The 20317-nt window shown below is 41.2% G+C and overlaps 1 protein-coding gene across 3 annotated transcripts in view; it reads right to left on the minus strand.

Annotated features, from left to right (window-relative positions):
- Positions 1-20317, minus strand: part of ELL (elongation factor for RNA polymerase II) — a 156448-nt gene that overhangs the window by 45197 nt on the left and 90934 nt on the right. For all 3 annotated transcript variants that reach the window (XM_089687910.1, XM_089687909.1, XM_089687911.1), the window contains one exon: positions 19318-19417. In XM_089687910.1, the coding sequence (XP_089544036.1) occupies positions 19318-19417 (100 nt within the window). The remainder of the gene's footprint in view (positions 1-19317; positions 19418-20317) is intronic.

A 20317-nucleotide genomic window follows, 5' to 3' on the forward strand; every position in this document is an offset into this window, starting at 1 on the left:
CGGTTAGTCCTGTTTGTTTCTTAATTGCTAGCTTTCATGTTTTGCTAGCCGTGTGCTATTTCATTTACTGCCATTTTATTGGATGCATCCTGTCTTACCCCAATAAACCAGTTTCAACTGTACTTCACTATGGGCATTTTTTCTTGATCCCTTGTGGGGAGTATCTCCTCCTAGATACCGTTGATGTGCAGTGGAGGAGTGGTGGCTTTCTCTGGTGGAGCTGTGATTTCTTCCTTGCTGTTTAGTGGATCCTTTGCTGCTTTGGTTTGAGGATCTTCTCTGATCAAGGGAATACATCTACCCTTTTCCATGTTGATGAACTCCATCTTTGCCACATTGCGTGCACCTCTGGTCAGTGTGCACTGCCACCTGAAGTCACCTTTACTGGGACTTTCTTTATTGGGACTTTTTTTATATTTATTTTTCATATTCATACTTTTATGTCACATTTATAATTTTTTAGCGCTGCACTTTATATTGTATATTCATGTGAGGATTTTTTGGTTGTCCTATGTGTTTCAGCTGCTTGTCCATTTAAAAGCGCTCACTTTTTTGCTCTCTGTTTCGATTGTTTTTTTCTGTTTCAATATATTTGTTTTCAGAAACATGACAAGCCTACAGTTCGCCAGCACAGGGGCTGAGCTAACCATTCACATAAGAAAACAGGCACATATTCTGATCATGTAAAGCAAAAACATCAGGAAATACAAACGGATATGTAGGAGTACCAGCAATGAGATCACATTACATATCCCCAATCATAGTGAGGCTGTGATCTAAAGAGCAACAGCACCCAGAAGGGTATATACACAGTATCTCAGAGAAGTGATTACACCCCTCACATTTTTGTAAATATTTTATATCTTTTCATGTGACGCCACTGAAGAAATGACACCTTGCTACAACGTAAAGTAGTGAGTGTACAGCTTGTATAACAGTGTAAATTTGCTGTCCCCTCAAAATAACTCAATACACAACCATTAATGTCTAAACCACTGGCAACAAAAGTGATTACAGCCCTATGTGAAAATGTCCAAATTGGGCCCAAAGTGTTAATATTTTGTGTGGCCATCATTTTCCAGCACTGCCTTAACCCTCTTGGGCATGAAGATCACCAGAGCTTCACAGGCTGCCAATGGAGTCCTCTTCCACTCCTCCATGACAACATCACGGAGCTGGTGGAAGTTAGAGAGCTTGCGCTCCTCCACCTTCCGTTTGAGAATGTCCCACAGATGCCCAATAGGGTTTAGGTCTGGAGACATGCTTGGCCAGTCCATCACCTTTACCATCATCTTCTTTAGCAAGGCAGTGGCCGTCTTGGAGGTGTGTTTGGGGTCATTATGTTTTTTTTATAAGGCCCTGCGGCCCAGTCTTCGAAGAGAGGGGATCATGCTCTGCTTCAGTATGTCACAGTACATGTTGACATTCATGGTTCCCTCAATGAACTGTAGTTCCCCAGAGCTGGCAGCACTCATGCATCCCCAGACCATGACACTCCCACCATCATGCTTGACTGTAGGCAAGACACTTGTCTTTGTACTCCTCACCTGGTTGCCGCCACACACGCTTGACACCATCTGAACCAAATAAGTTTATCTTGGTCTCATCAGACCACAGGACATGGTTCCAGTAATCCATGTCCTTAGTCTGCTTGTCTTCAGCAAACGGTTTGTGAGCTTTGTGCATCATCTTTAGAAGAGGCTTCCTTCTGGGATGGCAGCCATGCAGGCCAATTCGATGCAGTGTGCGGCTTATGGTCTGAGCACTGACAGGCTGACCCCCCACCCCTTCAACCTCTGTAGCAATGCTGGCAGCACTCATACATCTATTTCCCAAAGACAACCTCTGGATAGGACGCTGAGCACGTGCCCTCAACTTCTTTGGTCGACCATGGCGAGGCCTGTTCTGAGTGGAACCTGTCCTGTTAAACCGCTGTATGGTCTTGGCCACAGTGCTGCAGCTCAGTCTTGGCAATCTTCTTATAGCCTAGGCCATCTTTATGTTGATAAACAATTCTTTTTTTCAGATCCTCAGAGTGCTTTACGAGGTGCCATGTTGAACTTTCAGTGACCAGTTTGAGAGAGCGATAAACACAGAATTTAAACACACCTGGTCTCCATTCACACCTGAGACCTTGTAACACTAACAAGTCACATGACACCAGGGAGGGAAAATGGCTAATTGGGCCCAATTTGGCCATTTTCATTTAGGGGTGTACTCACTTTTGTTGCCAGCGATTTAGACATTAACGGCTGTGTGTTGAGTAATTTTGAGGGGACAGCAAATTTACACTGCTATACAAGCTGTACACTCACTACTTTACATTGTAGCAAAGTGTCATTTTTTCAGTCAGTGTTGTCACATGAAAAGATATAAAATATTTACAAAATAAGAGGGGTGTACTCACTTGTGTGAGATATTGTACCTAAGAAGGAAGGAAGAGAACAGAGAGAAGGAGGAGAGAAGGAGGAGAGAAGGAGGAGAGAAGGAGGAGAGAAGGAGGAGAGAAGGAGGAGAGAAGGAGGAGAGAAGGAGGAGAGAAGGAGAAGAGAAGGAGAAGAGAAGGAGGAGAGAAGGAGAAGAGAAGGAGAAGAGAAGGAGAAGAGAAGGAGAAGAGAAGGAGAAGAGAAGGAGAAGAGAAGGAGAAGAGAAGGAGAAGAGAAGGAGAAGAGAAGGAGAAGAGAAGGAGAAGAGAAGGAGAAGAGAAGGAAGAGAAGGAGAAGAGAAGGAGAGGAGAAGGAGAAGAGAAGGAGGAGATGGGAGGAACCCAAGGGGATAAGAGAGTGCCACAGACCTGGGATTGTTGCAGTCAACAATTATAGAGGGCCATAGCTAGCTGGATGCCAAGATGGGAAGGAATAACAGATCCAAGGTTCCCAAACCTTAAGAAACTTGTAGTGCAAAACCTTCAGGATACTGGACATCTGCTCAATCATCAGGGCGGTCATATGAGTTTTCACACCCTGGAAGGAAACAGTCAGGGTTTTCCAGGCATGGGCAATGGCAGAAATAAAATCGGTATGAATGCAAATTTCTGTTGAGGTGCAAAGAGGTCCATATTGGGTGTAAGAGCCAACCTAGCACCCATGCAGGCTGTCAAATGGAATAAGGTTTTTAACAAGCTGAAAACCCTGGACCAAAACCCGATCAGTCGTGGGCATGACCAGCAGATGTACAAAACAACCCCATGCTGGCCAGAATTCCTGAAACATCCATCACTACATATGGGGTTGGCATGGACAATTCGAGCAGAGACCCAGTACCACTGCAGGAGGCCCCCCACATAATCCAAGCCTTACCCCAGTCCTCCCCATCAATAGAAGAACCAAGATCTTGTTCCCGTTGTCACATAACTGGGATGCTAAGGTCAGTCGACTATTAAGGGAGGCATAGAGGGCCGAAAGAAGGCCAGAAAACCCCAGTGAGTGCTGGCAGGTATGTTCAAACAATGTTTTACGACCCAGGAGGAAAAGAGGATTATTAGGGATTGGTAAGGTGGGTATAAAAGGGGGACATCAAAATTGCCTGAATACCAAACAGAATCCCACGTTTTCAAACTATGGAGCATAAGGGAGCTCAAGGTCGATGGGCCTAATTTATGTAAAAGCCAAAGCAGGGCTTGCACAGATATCGGGGCACAACAGCATGTTAGTTCTAAGAGCAGCCACAGCGGGATATCATATGTGGCATGGATCATAGACCGTTGTGAAATCTGAGCCGCCAGATAATACTTTGATATGTTGGGAACTCCCAGGCAGCCATGTAGATTGTGCTTATAAAATGTAGATCTGGGAACTCTGAGGAGTTTATGAGCCCATATAAAGCAGAGGATTCTTTTCAGTAAAAGGCAAAGAAAAAAAGGAAGGGACCCATAAAGGCAAGGTGCGGAAATGGTAAAAAAGGCTTTGGGTTGGATCGTAATTGCATACAGTCTATCCAGAAAAATGAAGGGTATTGCCATGATTGCATAAGGGAGGTCAGAAAACGCAACAGAGGGCAATCGTTTGCCAAGAACAAGGTGAAGCAAGTTAAGTTTGATTCCCAAGTATTAAATGGAATGGGGCATCCAATGGTATGGAAACTTGAGCAAACAAGTCGTCAGGAAGAATGATGTTATTTTTAACAAAAGTTGAGTTATTCTTTCAGAATTTATTTTGTGGGGTTATATGTGATGGTTAAAAGGGACGTATGGGTTTCTAGGGAAAAACATTTTTTTCTATACTTACCTAGGTGGATGCAGCATAGGTCTGATGTCGCATCTGTCCTCCACTGCATCCAAGACTGAGAACTGAGCGAAAGACTGCTGATTGCTCAGTTCTCAGACTTCAGTTTGCAGATAGCTGTCTCTCTGCCCCTCCAGTGCTCACCGGAGCTCTGCGCTGTGGAGGGAACGTCTGTCTTAGGCTCTCAGCACCTCACTGAGAGGCTAAGCCAGCTGCCAGTCTGGGTGGATCTGGACTTTAAAAGTCAGGATTTTTCCACAGCGTAGACTGCCTAAGTGATGTCAATCGACAGTAGGAACGGAGAATGAAGAGCACTCCTGTGATCCATCCAAAAAAGCTTTGGCTTCCTCTTTAAGGCTGGAGAACAGGAAAGCACTTGTATGTAAAACTGGGCCACTGGTCCAGTCCGCAGATGGGGTAGAATGCAGTCAGGAATATCTATTTACCAAATGAACTGACATCTTTAAAAAAAAAAAAAAAAACACAAATTCTCAAAAAACAAGTCATATAAAAAAGGACTTTGTTTTCTGCACTTACTGCCCTGAATTTTTTAAAAAGGTAATGTTCTGACAGGTTTTCAAGGTAGTGCAAAAAGTGAGTCAAAGATAGAACATTAAGCTGGACCTACAGTATAAACCCAAAATCTATTTTTCAATATGGCACCATGCCTCACTGCAGGCAACTACTTTTATGAATCTGTTGCAAAATTTCTTAATTTAAGATAATGCCAGTAAGAGTCCTTTCCCCCTGGTAATAATTAAATTATGCCTTTTTACTCCACCCCTCCCAACAGTTTTACATTCCGGGACCACATCGCAACCGCAAGCCAAGATAGAAAGGCTACACCACCTGTAAAGTATTGCAAGCATGTGTACAGCCCTGTCAGGCTGTAAAGCTAGTATACAGGTGGGCAGCCAGGAGGCAGCAAGTCCATGGCCCAGTCACCTGTTTTTACTGCCCTTCAGGCACTTGTGTGAAAAGTGCCCTAAAATAACTGCCCGTTTCCGGTTTACAGTACTAAGCTATCTCTCAGTAATCAACTACATTATCAGCCTGTCATGTGCATTATTCAGTTGGCTATTGGGCTATCCATCAGGTCTATTCGATAGGCAGCCCAACAGTTAAGGCCTCATTCACACAGATCGCATGTTCAAATCAATGACAGGAAACTGGCTGCAGAGACCCATATGATCTCAAAGTACATCCCTGAGTGTACATCAATGTAGCAGTCTAAATAGGATTCACTGGCACAACTTAACATGACAAAGAAATCATTAAAATATACAGGGGGTAAAATGAGTATTGAACACATCACAATTTTTCTAGGTAAATATATTTCTAAGGGTTCTATTGACATGAAAATTTTCACGTCAGTAACAACCCAAGCAATCCATACATACAAAGAAACCAAAACAAATTCGTTCAGAAATTAAGTTACGTGTAAAAAAACGTAAATGTAAAAAAGTTACGCGAAAAAAACAAGAAGTATTGAACACATGAAGAGGTACAAAAAGGCATGGAAAGCCAAGACACCAACTTAAATCTATCAGTAATTAGAAAGCAATACTGCCCCTTGTCAGTGCAAGTTAATATCAGCTGGTTCAGTCAACGTATAGCCTATAAAAAGGTGTCTCATTACCAAGGTGTCGCACAAGAAACATCTCATGAAGGGTAAAAGCAAAGACCTTATTGTTGCAAAACCTACTGATGGCATTGGTTACAGAAGGATTTCAAAACTTCTGAATGTTCCAGTGAGCACTGCTGGAGCCATTGTCAGGAAGTGAAAAGAAAATCATTTCACCGTAGACCGGCCACGACCAGGTGCTCCTTGTAAGATTTCTGACAGAGAAGTTAAAGAATTATCAAAATTATAAAAAAAAGTTGTCCAAGAGCCAAGGACCACTTGTGGAGAGCTTCAGAAAGACCTAGAATTAGCAGGTACAATTGTTTAAAAAAAATAAAATAAAAAAATAAGCAATGCACTCAACCACCATGGCCTGTATGCACGCTCACCATGCAAGACTCCATTGCTGAAGAAAAAAAAAGCATGTTGAAGAAACTAAGTTTGCGGCACAACATTTAGACAAACCTGTGAAATACTGGGAGAATATAGTCTGGTCAGATGAAACCAAAATTGAACTCTTTGGATGTCATAATACATGCCATGTTTGGAGGTCAAATGGCACTGCACATCACCCCAACAGTGAAGTTTGGAGTTGGGAACATCATAGTGCGGGGCTATACTTTCAAACTTCATATCATTGAAAAAAGGATGAATGGAAAAATGTACCAAGACATTCTTTATAAAAATCTGCCGCCATCTACCAGGATGATGAAGATGATGAAGATGAAACAAAGGTGAACATTTAAGCTAGACAATGATCCCAAACACAAAAGCCAAGAAAGAAATTAAAGCTGCTAGAATGGCTCAGCCAATCATCTGATTAAATCCAATAGAAAATATATGGAAAGTACTAAAAATTAGAGTTCATAGAAGATGCCCAGGAAACCTTCGAGACTTGAAGAATGTTTGTGTGGAAGAAAGGGCCAAAATCACACTTTAGCAATGCATGCAACTAGTTCCTACATATACTGTAGGAGGCATCTCGAAGCTGTCATTACCAAGGATTTAGTATGAAGTTACATAGTTAGTCTGGCTGAAAAAAGACAAAAGTCCATCCAGACTATTAAATAAATTTCAGTCACAGTGTTCAATACTTTTTCTCTGTGTCATTCAAATGTTATTTTGGTTTCTTTATACAGTGGGGCAAAAAAGTATTTAGTCAACCACCAATTGTGCATGTTCTCCCACTTAAAAAGATGAGAGAGGCCTGTAATTGGCATCATAGGTAGACCTCAACTAAGAGAGAAAATGAGAAAAAAAATCCAGACAATCACATTGGCTGATTTGGGAAAAATTTCTTTGCAAATTATGGTGGAAAATAAGTATTTGGTCAATATCAAAAGTTCATCTCAATACTTTGTTATATATCCTTTGTTGGCAATGACAAGAGATCAAATGTTTCCTGTAAGTCTTCACAAGGTTGGCACACACTGTTGCTGGTATGTTGGCCCATTCCTCCATGCAGATCTCCTCTAGAGCAGTGATGTTTTGGGGCTGTCGCTGGGCAACACGGACTTTCAACTCCCTCCAAAGCTTTTCTATGGAGTTGAGATCTGGAGACTGGCTAGGCCACTCCAGGACATTGAAATGTTTCTTACGAAGCCACTCCTTTGTTGCCCAGGCGGTATGTTTGGGATCATTGTCATGCTGGAAGACCCAGCCACGTTTCATCTTCAATGCCCTTGCTGATGGAAGGAGGTTTGCACTCAAAATCTCACGATACATGGCCCCATTCATTCTGTCCTGTACATGGATCAGTCGCCCTGGTCCCTTTGCGGAGAAACAGCCCCAAAGCATGATGTTGCCACCCCCATGCTTCACAGTAGGTATGGTGTACTTTGGATGCAACGCAGCATTCTCTCTCCTCCAAACAAGACGAGTTGTGTTTCTACCAAACAGTTCTATGTTTGTTTCATCTGACCATATGACATTCTCCCAATCCTCTTCTGGATCATCCAAATGCTCTCTAGCAAACTTCAGACGGGCCCAGACATGTACTGGCTTAAGCAGGGGGACCCGTCTGGCACTGCAGGATCTGAGTCCCTGGCGGCGTAGTGTGTTACTGATGGTAGCCTTTGTTTTGTTGGTCCCAGCTCTCTGCAGGTCATTCACTAGGTCCCCCCGTGTGGTCCTGGGATTTTTGCTCACCGTTCTTGTGATCATTTTGACCCCACGGGGTAAGATCTTGCGTGGAGCCCCAGATCGAGGGAGATTATCAGTGGTCTTGTATGTCTTCCATTTTCTAATTATTGCTCCCACAGTTGATTTGTTCACACCAAGCTGCTTGCCTATTGCAGATTCAGTCTTCCCAGCCTGGTGCAGGTCTACAATTTTGTTTCTGGTGTCCTTCGACAGCTCTTCGGTCTTCACCATAGTGGAGTTTGGAGTGTGACTGTTTGAACTTGTTATCAGTATAAAAGACACCTGTCCACAACCTCAAACAGATGCCATTGATACAGGTAATGAGTGCAGGACAGAGGAGCCTCTTAAAGAAGAAGGTACAGGTCTGTGAGAGCCAGAAATCTTGCTTGTTTGTAGGTGACCAAATACTTATTTTCCACAATAATTTGCAAAGAAATTCTTTCCAAATCAGCCAATGTGATTGTCCGGATTTTTTTTCTCATTTTGTCTTTCATAGTTGAGGTTTACCTATGATGCCAATTACAGGCCTCTCTCATCTTTTTAAGTGGGAGAACTTACACAATTGGTGGCTGACTAAATACTATTTTGCCCCACTGTATGTATGGGTTGTTACCGACATGTGGTGAACATTTCATGTCAATAACCCCTTTAGAAATCCCTTTACTTAGAAAAATTGTGATGTGTTCAATACTTACTTTACCCGCTGCATCTAAATTTAGCTTCAACGCCTTCTGCACATGTGGCCGTACTTAGGCACCCTCTATCCTGCCAACCTTACCCGGAGTCCAGCAGGAGTTCTACATCCAAGGAGACCTAATACTGTACACCCACTTCTGCTGTCATTGGGTGGTCAGGTCCCAGAAAAGAGCTGCATAGTTATAGTTTGCATCTACACTAGTATGGCTGCCTTACAAAATGGTGGAATGGATGACATGACACTAAACAAAAACCCTGCTGAAAAATGCTGAGCTTGGTCAAACATAACTGAGTTTCTCGCACTGCCTAAAAGCTAAGGTTTTCTTTTTATAGTCTGGATGAGCTTAAAAAGTATACTTTTCCCTTCTGCCAAATTGGGATTTCATATATTTTATATTTTAATAAGTTAAATAACTTTTTAAAGAATTTTAAAATTGCTGCTTGACACTTTAGATGCTCTATGATTTTTTTTTTTTGTAGAACTGGAGTTGTTCATGAGGGGGTTGGGAAGCGGTGTACTGTGCTGGCAGATCAGTAGTAAACCAGATTTGAACATGTCTGTTCTAACAGAGGTAAATATTTAGAAGTTTGCCATTGCATTTTATGTTGAAAGCCTGTTTCAAGTCTATTGGGAAAAAAAAAAAAAAGCACAGATAAAGGTGCTGAAAAAACCCCGCTCCTCAAAGCCGCCTGCTCACCGCCGCTCGGTAGTTCAGACTTACCTGAGAAACCATCAATCCCAGCGCTGGGCATAGAGATGAGTGAAGGAAAGATAGCCACCACAAGTTTCTATGCCCTTGGAGGACCTGAGCGATATCACTTCCGGTCAATTTTTTTTTTTTTTAAAGCACTAGATCAATGTTTTTTTGATGTAATGCTTTAGATTGCAGAGGAGAGATGTGGGGTCTTATTGACCCCATTACTCTCCATAAAGAAGACCTGTCACTAATTATTTCTATCACAAGGGATGCATACATTTCTTGTAATAAAAATAAAAGTGATTACAAATTTTATTTTAAAAGGAACAGTGCAAAAAAAAACCAAAACATTAAAATACATTTTTCTAAAAAAATGTCCCCCGTGCTCGCACATAGTGGTGAACGCATACGTAGGCCATGCCCACATGTGTAAATGGTGTTCAAACCACACATGTGAGGCATCGCCACGAACGTAGAAGCAAGAGTGATAATTCTCGCACTAGACTTCCTCTAAAAATTTCTACAGGTTAGCAATGTAAAGTTACAAAGCATCACCCAGAGATTTTTTAAGTACCACAGTTTCATGCCAATCCGCGAGCGTGCACAATTTTAAAGCGTGATATGTTGGGTATCTTTTTACTTGCCGCAACATCCTCTTACATATTTTACAAAACAATTAGGGATATTTTTTTTTTTTTAGTCAAAGTGTATTTTTTCCAAAAAAATATATATTCATTTTTCAGTTTCGGTTAAGTGCATTTAGAATTTTCGTTTTCGGTTTGCGAACCAGAATATTCATTTCAGTGCACCATTAGTTACAACAAAATTACAACTTTCCAAAAGTGGGTCCTACCAAGGAGCAAGAGGCAAAGCCAGGACAAGCAGTTTCCAAAGAATGTAACTGATTTTTCCAGAGGAGCTAACAAAGGGTTCAATACGAAGATAAAATACAAAATCAGAAAAGGGCCACTTCTTTACAATAAACATACCTAAAAAAGTAGGATAATACTTCCTTTCCGACAGTCCATGTCCTAAAAAGCCACTGCTTCGTTGCACCCTGGCCACCAAGTATTCTACACTTCTGGACATCTGGAATACCTGCTTCCACTTCTAAAGCGGTTATTTCTATCACTGGCCTGAATATCACTCTAGGACATATCTGCAAGCTAGAGGAACCACCACAGCATGCAAAAGTACCCAACTAGTCAAATACTTACAATGGCCAGGGAGCATCAAAGCGTCAGTGTTTGAGACAGTCCATGGGAAATGTAGGTATATTGTTTCTTACAGCAGATGTGCTACTGTTAATTTGTTTTCTTCTTCTTTGGTGGTTTGTAAAAAGGGACAAAACCTCTGTCTATTGTTTATTTCTGTCAACCTCCCTGAAATTCATAGGATTTTTTTTTTACAAAATATACACTTGTTCTCCCCAGTTGCTATAGTGCCGCCAGGATAAAAGAAATTAATTCCCTCCATTGGAATATAGACCTCTAAAAACTCTGATGTGTTTTAACCTTTCACCAGTCTTTCCAAAACAAAAACAGGTTTTGGCTTTAGCAATAGAAATGTAAATATAGGAAGGTCCTAATTTGCTGATCACTTTCCTAATATAGTCCTCACCAGATAAAGTACATATTGTGGGCAACGCCTTCAGAAAATCTCCCAGATTGTTACTGCACAGTCTTTCAGCCTTATCCCTCTAGTCTGCCCCTTATCCCCACATTGCCATCTTTTTGAAGCAATAGAAGCTGCCCATAGAGCCTTATGTGGAATCCTGCTCCAAAAAAATAAATAAATAAAAATAAAAAAGGTAAGAAATACACTGCTCAAAAAAAATTAAAGGAACACTTTAAAAACACATCAGATCTCAACGGGGAAAAATATCATGCTAGATATCTATACTGATATGGATTGGGTAGTGTGTTAGGAATGTAAGAATACCCCATCCTTTGATGGAAATGAAAATTAACCTACAGAGTACTGCACTCAAAGACACCCCAAAAAACAAAGTGAAAAAATTATGCAGCAGGCTAGTCCATTTTGCTGAAATTTCAAAAATGGTACTCAGTAGTTGGTATGCCCCCCACGTGCTTGCATGCATGGCTGATAATGTTGGGGCATGCTCCTAATGAAACAACGGATGGTGTCCTGGGGTATTTCCTCCTAGATCTGGACCAGGGCATCACTGAGCTACTGGACAGTCTGAGGTGCAACCTGTTATTGTCGGATGGACCGAAACATGATCTCAGAGGTGTTCTATTGGATTTAGGTCAGGCAAGTGTGGGGGCCATTCAATGGTATCAATTCCTTCATCCTCTAGGAACTGCCTGCATTCTCTCGCCACATAAGGCTGGGCATTGTCATGCACCAGGAGGAACCCAGGACCCACTGCGCAGGTGTAGGGTCTGACAATGAGTCCAAGAATGTCATCCCGATAACGAATGACAGTCAGGGTGCCATTGTCTAGCCTGTAGCGTTTTGTGCATCCCTCCATGGATATGCCTCTCCAGACCATCATTGACCCACCACCAAAACAGTCATGCTGAACAATGTTACAGGCAGTATAACTTTCTCCACAGCTTCTCCAGATCGTTTTAAGTCTGTCACATGTGCTCAAGGTGAACCTGCTCTCATCTGTGAAAAGCACAGGGCGTCAGTGGCGGACCTGCCAATTCTGGTGTTCAATTGCAAATGCCAATCGAGCTCTATGGTGCCGGGCAGTGAGCACAGGGCCCACTAGAGGATGTCAGAGCCTCAGGCCACCCTCATGAAGTCTATTTCTAATTGTTTGGTCAGGTATTCACACCAGTGGCCCGTTGGAGATCATTTTGGAGGGCTCTGGCAGTGCTCATCCTGTTATTTTTTCCACAAAGGAGCAGATATTGGTCCTGCTGATGGGGTAAGGACCTTCTATGACCCTGTCAAATCTCCTAGAGTAACCTCCTGTCTCCTGGATGCACTTGAGACTGTGCTGGGAGACACAGCAAACCTTCTGGCAATGGCATGTATTGATGTGCCATCCTGGAGGAGTTGGACTGCCTGTGCAACCTCTGTAGGGTCCAGGTATCGCCTCATGCTACCAGTAGTGAAACTGACCCTAGACAAAAGTAAAACTAGGGAAAAAAAACGGTCAGAAAAGATAGTAAGGAAAAAAATGTCAGTGGCCTCCACCTGTAAAACAGTTTTTGTTTTGGGGTGCATCTCACTGTTGCCCATCTAGTTAATTTCATTAACACCAAAGCAGCCAAAACTGATTAACAACCCCCTCTGATACTTAACTGACCAGATCAATATCCCAGGAGTTTGACTTTATTATACTATACTCTGATTAAAAAGCGTTCCTTTAATTTTTTTGAGAAGTGCATAGATTTGTTTTAATTATTTTGAGGCATGCTGTACGAATACGAACACACAAAAAAAGGTTGACTCTCTCAAAAAGTACTTAAAAATATTTTAGCCATTTTTTGCATAATTCTTCATGGGTTACATAATTGGGAGCATGACAGAAGTGTGTCCTTTGCCTACATACTTTGTACTTGGTGGCGTCTTTTCCTTCACATCTCATTAAGTTTGGAGGTATGGGCACAGCAAGAAAGGTACAACATTATGGGTGAGGTTTTTGAGCAGTAGGACCAAAGAAAGCAAATTATGGTAGCAAGTAAAAACAAAAGCAATTGTATAATAGCAAAAAAAGTGAACCTGCAGCACACCAGGCACAAGTATTGCAACTCATGTCAAATCAACCTACCATCGAGGAAAAAAAAAAAAAAAAAATTAGGAGTGCAGGTTTTTGTTTATAACAATTTTAAAAAGGGAGAAAGGGGAAAAAAAACAAAAAAAAACCAAAACACCACTGCTTCTCCAGAAAGCTCTATTATACATTTTTGCCCATAAAAAAAATACACTTAAATATTCTTTCAGATTTCAGAGACAATATTGCCGAAAGAAAACCTTCTCAGGAGCAGGAAGGTTTGACGTCTGAAAGCACCTAAATACGTGTGAAATGATGAACAAGTTTCTTCACTTCTCTTTAAATATGTGATTTTTAAGGACCCCTTCACACTTAACTGCACACTAAACTGCAGCAGTTTAGTGTGCCAGCAGCAGTAGCTATTTTGGGTTGAAGCTCTGTACAGCAGGGGATGGAGTGAAGCACATTTTATTGCATCACACAGCTCCATTTTTTCTGAACTCTGTGTGAAGTGCACAAAGTGACACTTGCTATGTATAGCAGCATGGTGAACCATCCGCAGAGGGTATGTACATCCAAATTGGAGGAAGGGTTTAGGAATTACAGCCACCACCCCCGCCTTTTTCAAGGGACCAAAAGTAATTGGACAATTGAATCAAAAGCTGCTTCATGGCCAGGTGTGGGCTACTCCATTATTTCTTCATCAATTAAGCAGGTAAAAGGTCTGAAGTTAAATTCTAAGTGTGGTATTTGCATTTGGAATCTATTGCTGTAAACCTACATCATGCGTTCAAAGGAGCTGTCCATGCAAGTGAAACAGACCATTGTAAGGCTTCAAAAACAAAACAAATCCATCAGAGAGACAGTAGCAACATTAGGATTGGCCAAATCAACAGTTTGGTACATTCCGAGGAAAGAACGTACTGGTGAGCTCAGCAACATAAAAAGGCACGGATGTCCACGGAAGACAACAGTGGTGGATGTTCGCAGGATCCTCTCTATGGTAAAGAAAAACCCATTCACAACATCCAGACAAGTGAAGGACACTCTCCAGAAGGTGGGTGTATCATTGTTTAAGTCTACAATCAAGAGAAGACTTCACGAAAGCAAATACAGAGGGTTCACCACAAGGTGCAACCCATTCATAACCCTGTAGAATAGAAAAGCCAGATTAGACTTTGCCAAAAAAACATCTAAAAAAGCCAGACCAGTTCTGGAAAAGCATTCTTTGGAAGGATGAAACCAAGATTAATCTGTACCAGAATGACAGGAAGAAAAATGTGTGAAGGCTTGGAACAGCTCATGATCCAAAGCACACAACATGATCTGTAAAACTCAGTGGAGGCAGTGTGATGGCATGGGTGATATGCATCGCTTCCAGTGGCACTGGGTCATTGGTGTTTATTGATGATGTGACAGAAGACAGAAGCAGCCAGATGAATTCTGCAGTGTTCAGAGATATACTGTCAGCCCAGATTCAGCCAAATGCAGCAAAGTTGATTGGATGGCTCTTCACAGTACAGATGGACAATGATCCAAAACACTGCAAGATGGACAATGATCCAAAACACTGCAAAAGCAACCTAGGAGCTTTTGAAGGAAAATAAGTGTAATATTCTGTAATGGCCGAGTCAATCACCTGATCTCAACCCAATTGAGTATGCATTTCACTTGCTGAAGGCAAAACTAAAGGCAGAAAGACCTACAAAGAACAACTGAAGACTGCTGCAGTTAGAGCCTGGCAAAGCATCAGAAAGGAGGAAACCCAGTCTTTGTTAATGTTCATGGGTTCCAGACTTCAGGCAGTCATTGTCAGTAAAGGATTCTCAACAAAATATTAAAAATGAACATTTATGATTATTTTCATTTGTCCAATTACTTTTGATCCCTTGAAAAATGAGGGGTGGCTACTCTTAAGAGCTGTAATTCCAAAACCCTTCCTCCAATTTGGATGTACATACCCTCAAATTAAACCTGAGTGTGCACACTTTCAGCTCATATCCATTATAGAACTGTAACGTGAATATGTTTTCGTAAATACCTGAAAAAACTAACACAGTGCCTGTGTCCAAACATATATGGACCTAACTATACGTTTATCCATGGAGGAGAACACAGGTAACGGAACATAGTGTAAATGGACCCTTACATAAAAATTAGGGATGCACAGATACCTTTTTTTTTTTTTTCTCTCTTTTACCAGTACGTATACATACCAAAGCTTTCAGTCAAGTACTTGCTAATACAGAGTATCGATACCTTTGCGGTGTGATTCGAGCCCTTACAAAATGAATGGGCTCAAATTGCACTGCAAAGAATTGCATGCAATTTGAACATGAATGCTGTGCAATTCCGGTCTGAATTGCGTTTGGTTTCCTGCACAGCTCCTGTGTGAAACCAGGCTCGTCATAGTAACTTTGAGCCTGTGTTCACAGAGGAGTGGTGTGGGAAACCTCCCTGCCTGAAGAGTTCCACAGGCTCAGGTTTCTGACCCCATTGTAGATATCAGCAACTGAGGCTGGGGCACCTCCTGCCTTTCTCATGGCTCTCTTCCCCCAGCCATCCACTGGACCCTCGTCCCCATCCCCCGCTGGTCTTGCTGTACCAGATTGCTGATCCCGCTGTCAGACAACGAAAAGCCGCTTCACAGGTCCGGGGAATTGAAAACCCCATGACTGTCTCCTCAAAGTGCTGAGAGTACAGGCTAGATGGCTTCTGATTGGTCAGCACCATGCATGTGATCGCCAACAGGACTGAGAAGGGGATTCAGTGGATGGCTGGAACCTCTGGAGGCTGGTGGGAGAGAGCCATGGGAGAGACAGCAGCCACCCAAACCGCAGCTACTGATGTCTACAGTGGGATCGTGAGCTGGAGTTGGTGGAACCCTTCATGCAGTGAGGTTTCCAGCACCGCTCCTGTGTGAACTCAGGCTCAAAGCCCCTATGACAAGCCGGGGTTCACAAGATGTGCAGGAAACGGTATTCGATTTGGACAGGAATTGCACAGCATTCCTGTTTAAATTGCAAGCAATTTTTTGCAGTGTGATTTGAGCCCATTCACTTTGTATGGGCTCAAATTGCACAGCAAAGGTATTAGTTTTGGTATAGGGAGCATTTGCACGAGCACTTGTGCAAGTACTCAGTATCGGGATCGGTGCAACCCTAATAAAAATAATTTACAGTAGGACTTTGGGCGAAAACATTTTTACGTCTTCTTGTTCCTGATTTCCTACCTTCACTGAATATATGTCACCCATCTTTTGGTTCACTCAGTAATTGCTCTTAAATAGCCTGTTAATTTTCAAATCAAACCGTTAATTCTCTTTGGTTTCCTGGTTGTACGACCAGAGGCTGCTATGCCTCCTATTCCCCTAGATACTGGTCTTTGCACATCCTTTCTGTAGTTCTCTCCAGGAAGTAGTGATGCAATTCAACCCCACTTGCAATGGAGGGCAGACTGAGACTCTCATACACATTCCACATGTACAGGCCTAGCGTACCCACCCACATTCACTACAATTCCCTGTGGTTGATGGGAACTGTAGTTTCCTTTTACTACAGAGAGAGGAGATGATATGATGTAATCCCTGCTCTTACACCTCCTTGGCAGATCAGATCCTGCTATCTTTTCAATTACAGAGAGGAGGTCATGAAAATTCAGTTAGACTTTTCTCCTAAATGGTACAGATTTTCAAATTATTATTAACAGTTTAGTGTAGGGGGCTGTATTAATGGGCGATTTGTTTGCCTATCCCGGAGTTCTCCTTTAAGTCAGACCATGCTATTGATGACAACAAAATATTGGATATATGTGCAAAGCTACTATTAGAGAGTGTGCAGTGCAACAATATGATTGTTTTTATAAAAAGATGGTTGCCAGTTACCTGAGATACCAGATGTTCTACCTCCCTCAGCTCTACTGATAAATGTACTCAAGCACATTCAGTTTTGCTGCTAATCTAGAGAGGCCTGTGAAATTTGATAATATGGCACTGTATGAGAACGTTAAAGCATGCATCAGTTTTTTATTTTTTCCTTTTTTTTTTTTTTTAAAGACTATGCACCTTGGAATTGCCTACCTTGACTACTGGTGACACAAATAGTTCACCTGTATTTGTGACTTTTTTTTTTTACATTTAGGTCAGGAGTCGTTCAAGTTTTAACACACATTATGTCCAGCGAAGAAATCTCAAAAAAAGGACACAAACTACTGTGATAAAAAAATCTATTCTCTGCAAGCCTTAGAGCTGTTTACTTGAGAAGACTGATTGATCAATTAATCACTACGCATAATACCTGCTTCACTGCACCCACCACATTCACAAGAGCACAAGAGACTTTATAGAAAAAAAATCAAGATGAAAGAAGAGCTATCAACATTTATTTTACCAATTTCTCTAATTTTCCAGCTTGCAATTGAACATTTAAATAAAAAAAAAAAAAAAAAAAATATGATCAGTTGCTCTCAATACATGATGTCAGTATTATACAAGACAGATGTATTCAAAATGTTCTCCATTCTATTTCAGCAACTGGTGATAAATATATATTACATTACACAAAGTATATCCCCTTCTCTTTTATTCCTTTACATAAAAGTCAACAAAAAATGCATGGTAAACACAACGGAAAGACATCTCTACCCCTTACTAGGTATAGCCTTTGAACAGGAGAGAACACACACACACACACACACACACACACACAATAGTGCATCTACAATATTTCAAACCACCACAAGAATAGAGCTCAGAAATTAAAGCCAATAAGATTAAAGCAGTATTGAACCCAAAACAAAAAATGCAATGTATGGTAGCTTACCAATCATTAGATGTGGTGACTGCATTAGTTATTTTAAGCTTTTCCCTCTTTTTTTCACCTGATGATCTGGCCAATAACATACCTCCTGTATTAGAGTGCCCCCACTCTGGATGAAGGGAGACAAGGGCACAGCAACATTGTTAACACGAGGGGAGGGCAGTGATAGATGTTCTAGCAGATTTGGATACACTATCAGATCGAAGCCAAAACACCAGCTCACACTGCAGTTACAGCAACAGTTTCTCTTCTGGGATAAAGATAAATAAATGCTGATGAGTGATCTGTACGCACCCCTGTCAGTGGTTAATGGTATTTCTCAACACTCTTAACCAATACATCTGCAGAACAGTTTGTTCTTTTGAAAAGGCAAACTTACTGGCCAGTCCACCAGGTGAAAACAAAAGAAAGCAAGCCTAAAAAAGAAAAAACAAATGTAGACATCACATCTAAGAATTGGTAACCTGCAATGCAATAAATGTTTGCTCTTCAGTTTAACACCACTTTAACTCACTAGGCATATTTGCCATAAAAATCTTCATTCTCAAAACACGATTGTTATTTTCAGCTGTCCCTGGCTCACTGCTGAGTAAAAAAGGCAAATGCTTAGCTGAACTAAAATGCAAAAGTATTTACAGATGGATACAAGTAGCAAGAAAATGCAAGTTAAGGTGGAACTGAAGTTAAAAAAAAAAAAAAAAAAATGCTAATAGGCAGATTGTTGGATAAAAAAAAAAAATAAAATAATAAGTAGGGATCCAGTTAAAACTTTTCACACAAGACTTACACATTTTTCTAATTAGATCCAATAGGGACCAATTGTAAAAGCTGTGTGAAAAAAAAAAAACATGTTTTCTGTCAAAAATCCATTTCCCTTTAACAATTTTTTTTTTTTTTTTTACACTTATTTAGATGCAGGTGAATGTGCAATGCAAAGTATGCTTTGCACCTACAAAATGTTGAAGAGTGGAGCCTATAACCAGCAAAGTGGGATTGCAATATCACAGCAATGCGTGGGATTGCAACATCGCTGGCAACCACTAAACATCTCATAATTACACACTGTAGCAAATTCTTCCAACAGAAAACCGACTTCAGTTCCACTTTAACAAAGACTGTGCTGTACATAATTTGGTATAAACATAGTGTACTTTCTGCATCAGATCTGCTGCATACTTTTTATTTAATGGACAAGCCATATTAAAGCAGTTTTATGCACAGTTCTGCATTCACATACTCAAAGTAGCTCAGACTACAATGTTCTCCCCTGAAGTTTTATGGTAACTAAACAAGTCAGTCTCCAAATAATCAAGTTTGCTGGATGTATCCTTTTACATTTTCCTGCAAAGGTCTGGACGCTGTCAAAGAGCTTGCAATGAAATATACACTACTGCAGACTAGTGATGTGCAATTCATAGCAACATACCTGGGGGTATGGGGAAGTGGAATTCACATTGTCTTTGGGAGGGCTCAGAGGAGCATTTTCTCCTGTCTGTCCACATGGATTTTGTGGCTGGCTTACCTTCCTAAAGAAAAAAAACGTTTTGTAGCACAGTCAGAAAGCTGCAAAGATGGAGATTTCTAGAGCCTGAGGGTGCCATATACCATCATTTATAACATAAAAAGGTATGTTAAACCAAATTTGTTTTAGGGCTCCTTCACACCCTTACATGCACTGAGGCTGTTAGATCAGCTTAAAGGGACAAAAAACAGGATAAGTGCACTGTTTCTGAACATCCAAAATGTACAATGATTAGCCTTATCCTTTGAATATAAATCTTCATAAGACTCCATTTCAAATGCTTAAAAAACTACTATTTTAATACTTTGATTTGTAAAAACCTTAAAGCCGGCCATGCATGGATCACAATTTGGCTGATTCAGAAGGGCCTGGGCAAACTTTGACTCATGCATGGGCAGGCTGGTTGCATGGAAATCAATCTACCAATTGACTTCTGTACAACCAGCCTGACATTTTTTGGCAGGCTGGTTGTATAGCCAGCAGCGCTGACCAGTGTATTCTGACAGCAGGGAAGGCTCCCTGCTATCAGAATACAAAGGCTCAGAGGGGAGGATTCAATTAAAAAAAAAAACCACACACTCGATGTAGATGGGGGAAAGAGTGTCATTTGTTTTTCATTCAACCAATGCTTGAAAGCAAAAAAATGACTGTTTAAAAAAAAAAAGGGGGACAATTTACACCTCTGCATCGGGCTAAAATGTGCATTTTACTGAGCATTACAACGCATACATAACAATGTGTTCTGATGCCATTCATTTTCAATGGCACCCTTACAAACATAGCAGGAGCTCATCCATACTGCAGAACACCACAATGCACGTCATACATAATAGTGTGCTGCCTTAGAGAGAGAAAAAAAAAGAAAAAAGAAAAAAAAAAATCCATGCTCAATTTTGGCTGCATC

Source organism: Staurois parvus, unplaced genomic scaffold, assembly GCF_062004578.1.
Source record: "Staurois parvus isolate SC_StPar_1 unplaced genomic scaffold, SC_StPar_1.0 ptg000439l, whole genome shotgun sequence".
Lineage (NCBI taxonomy): Eukaryota > Metazoa > Chordata > Amphibia > Anura > Ranidae > Staurois > Staurois parvus.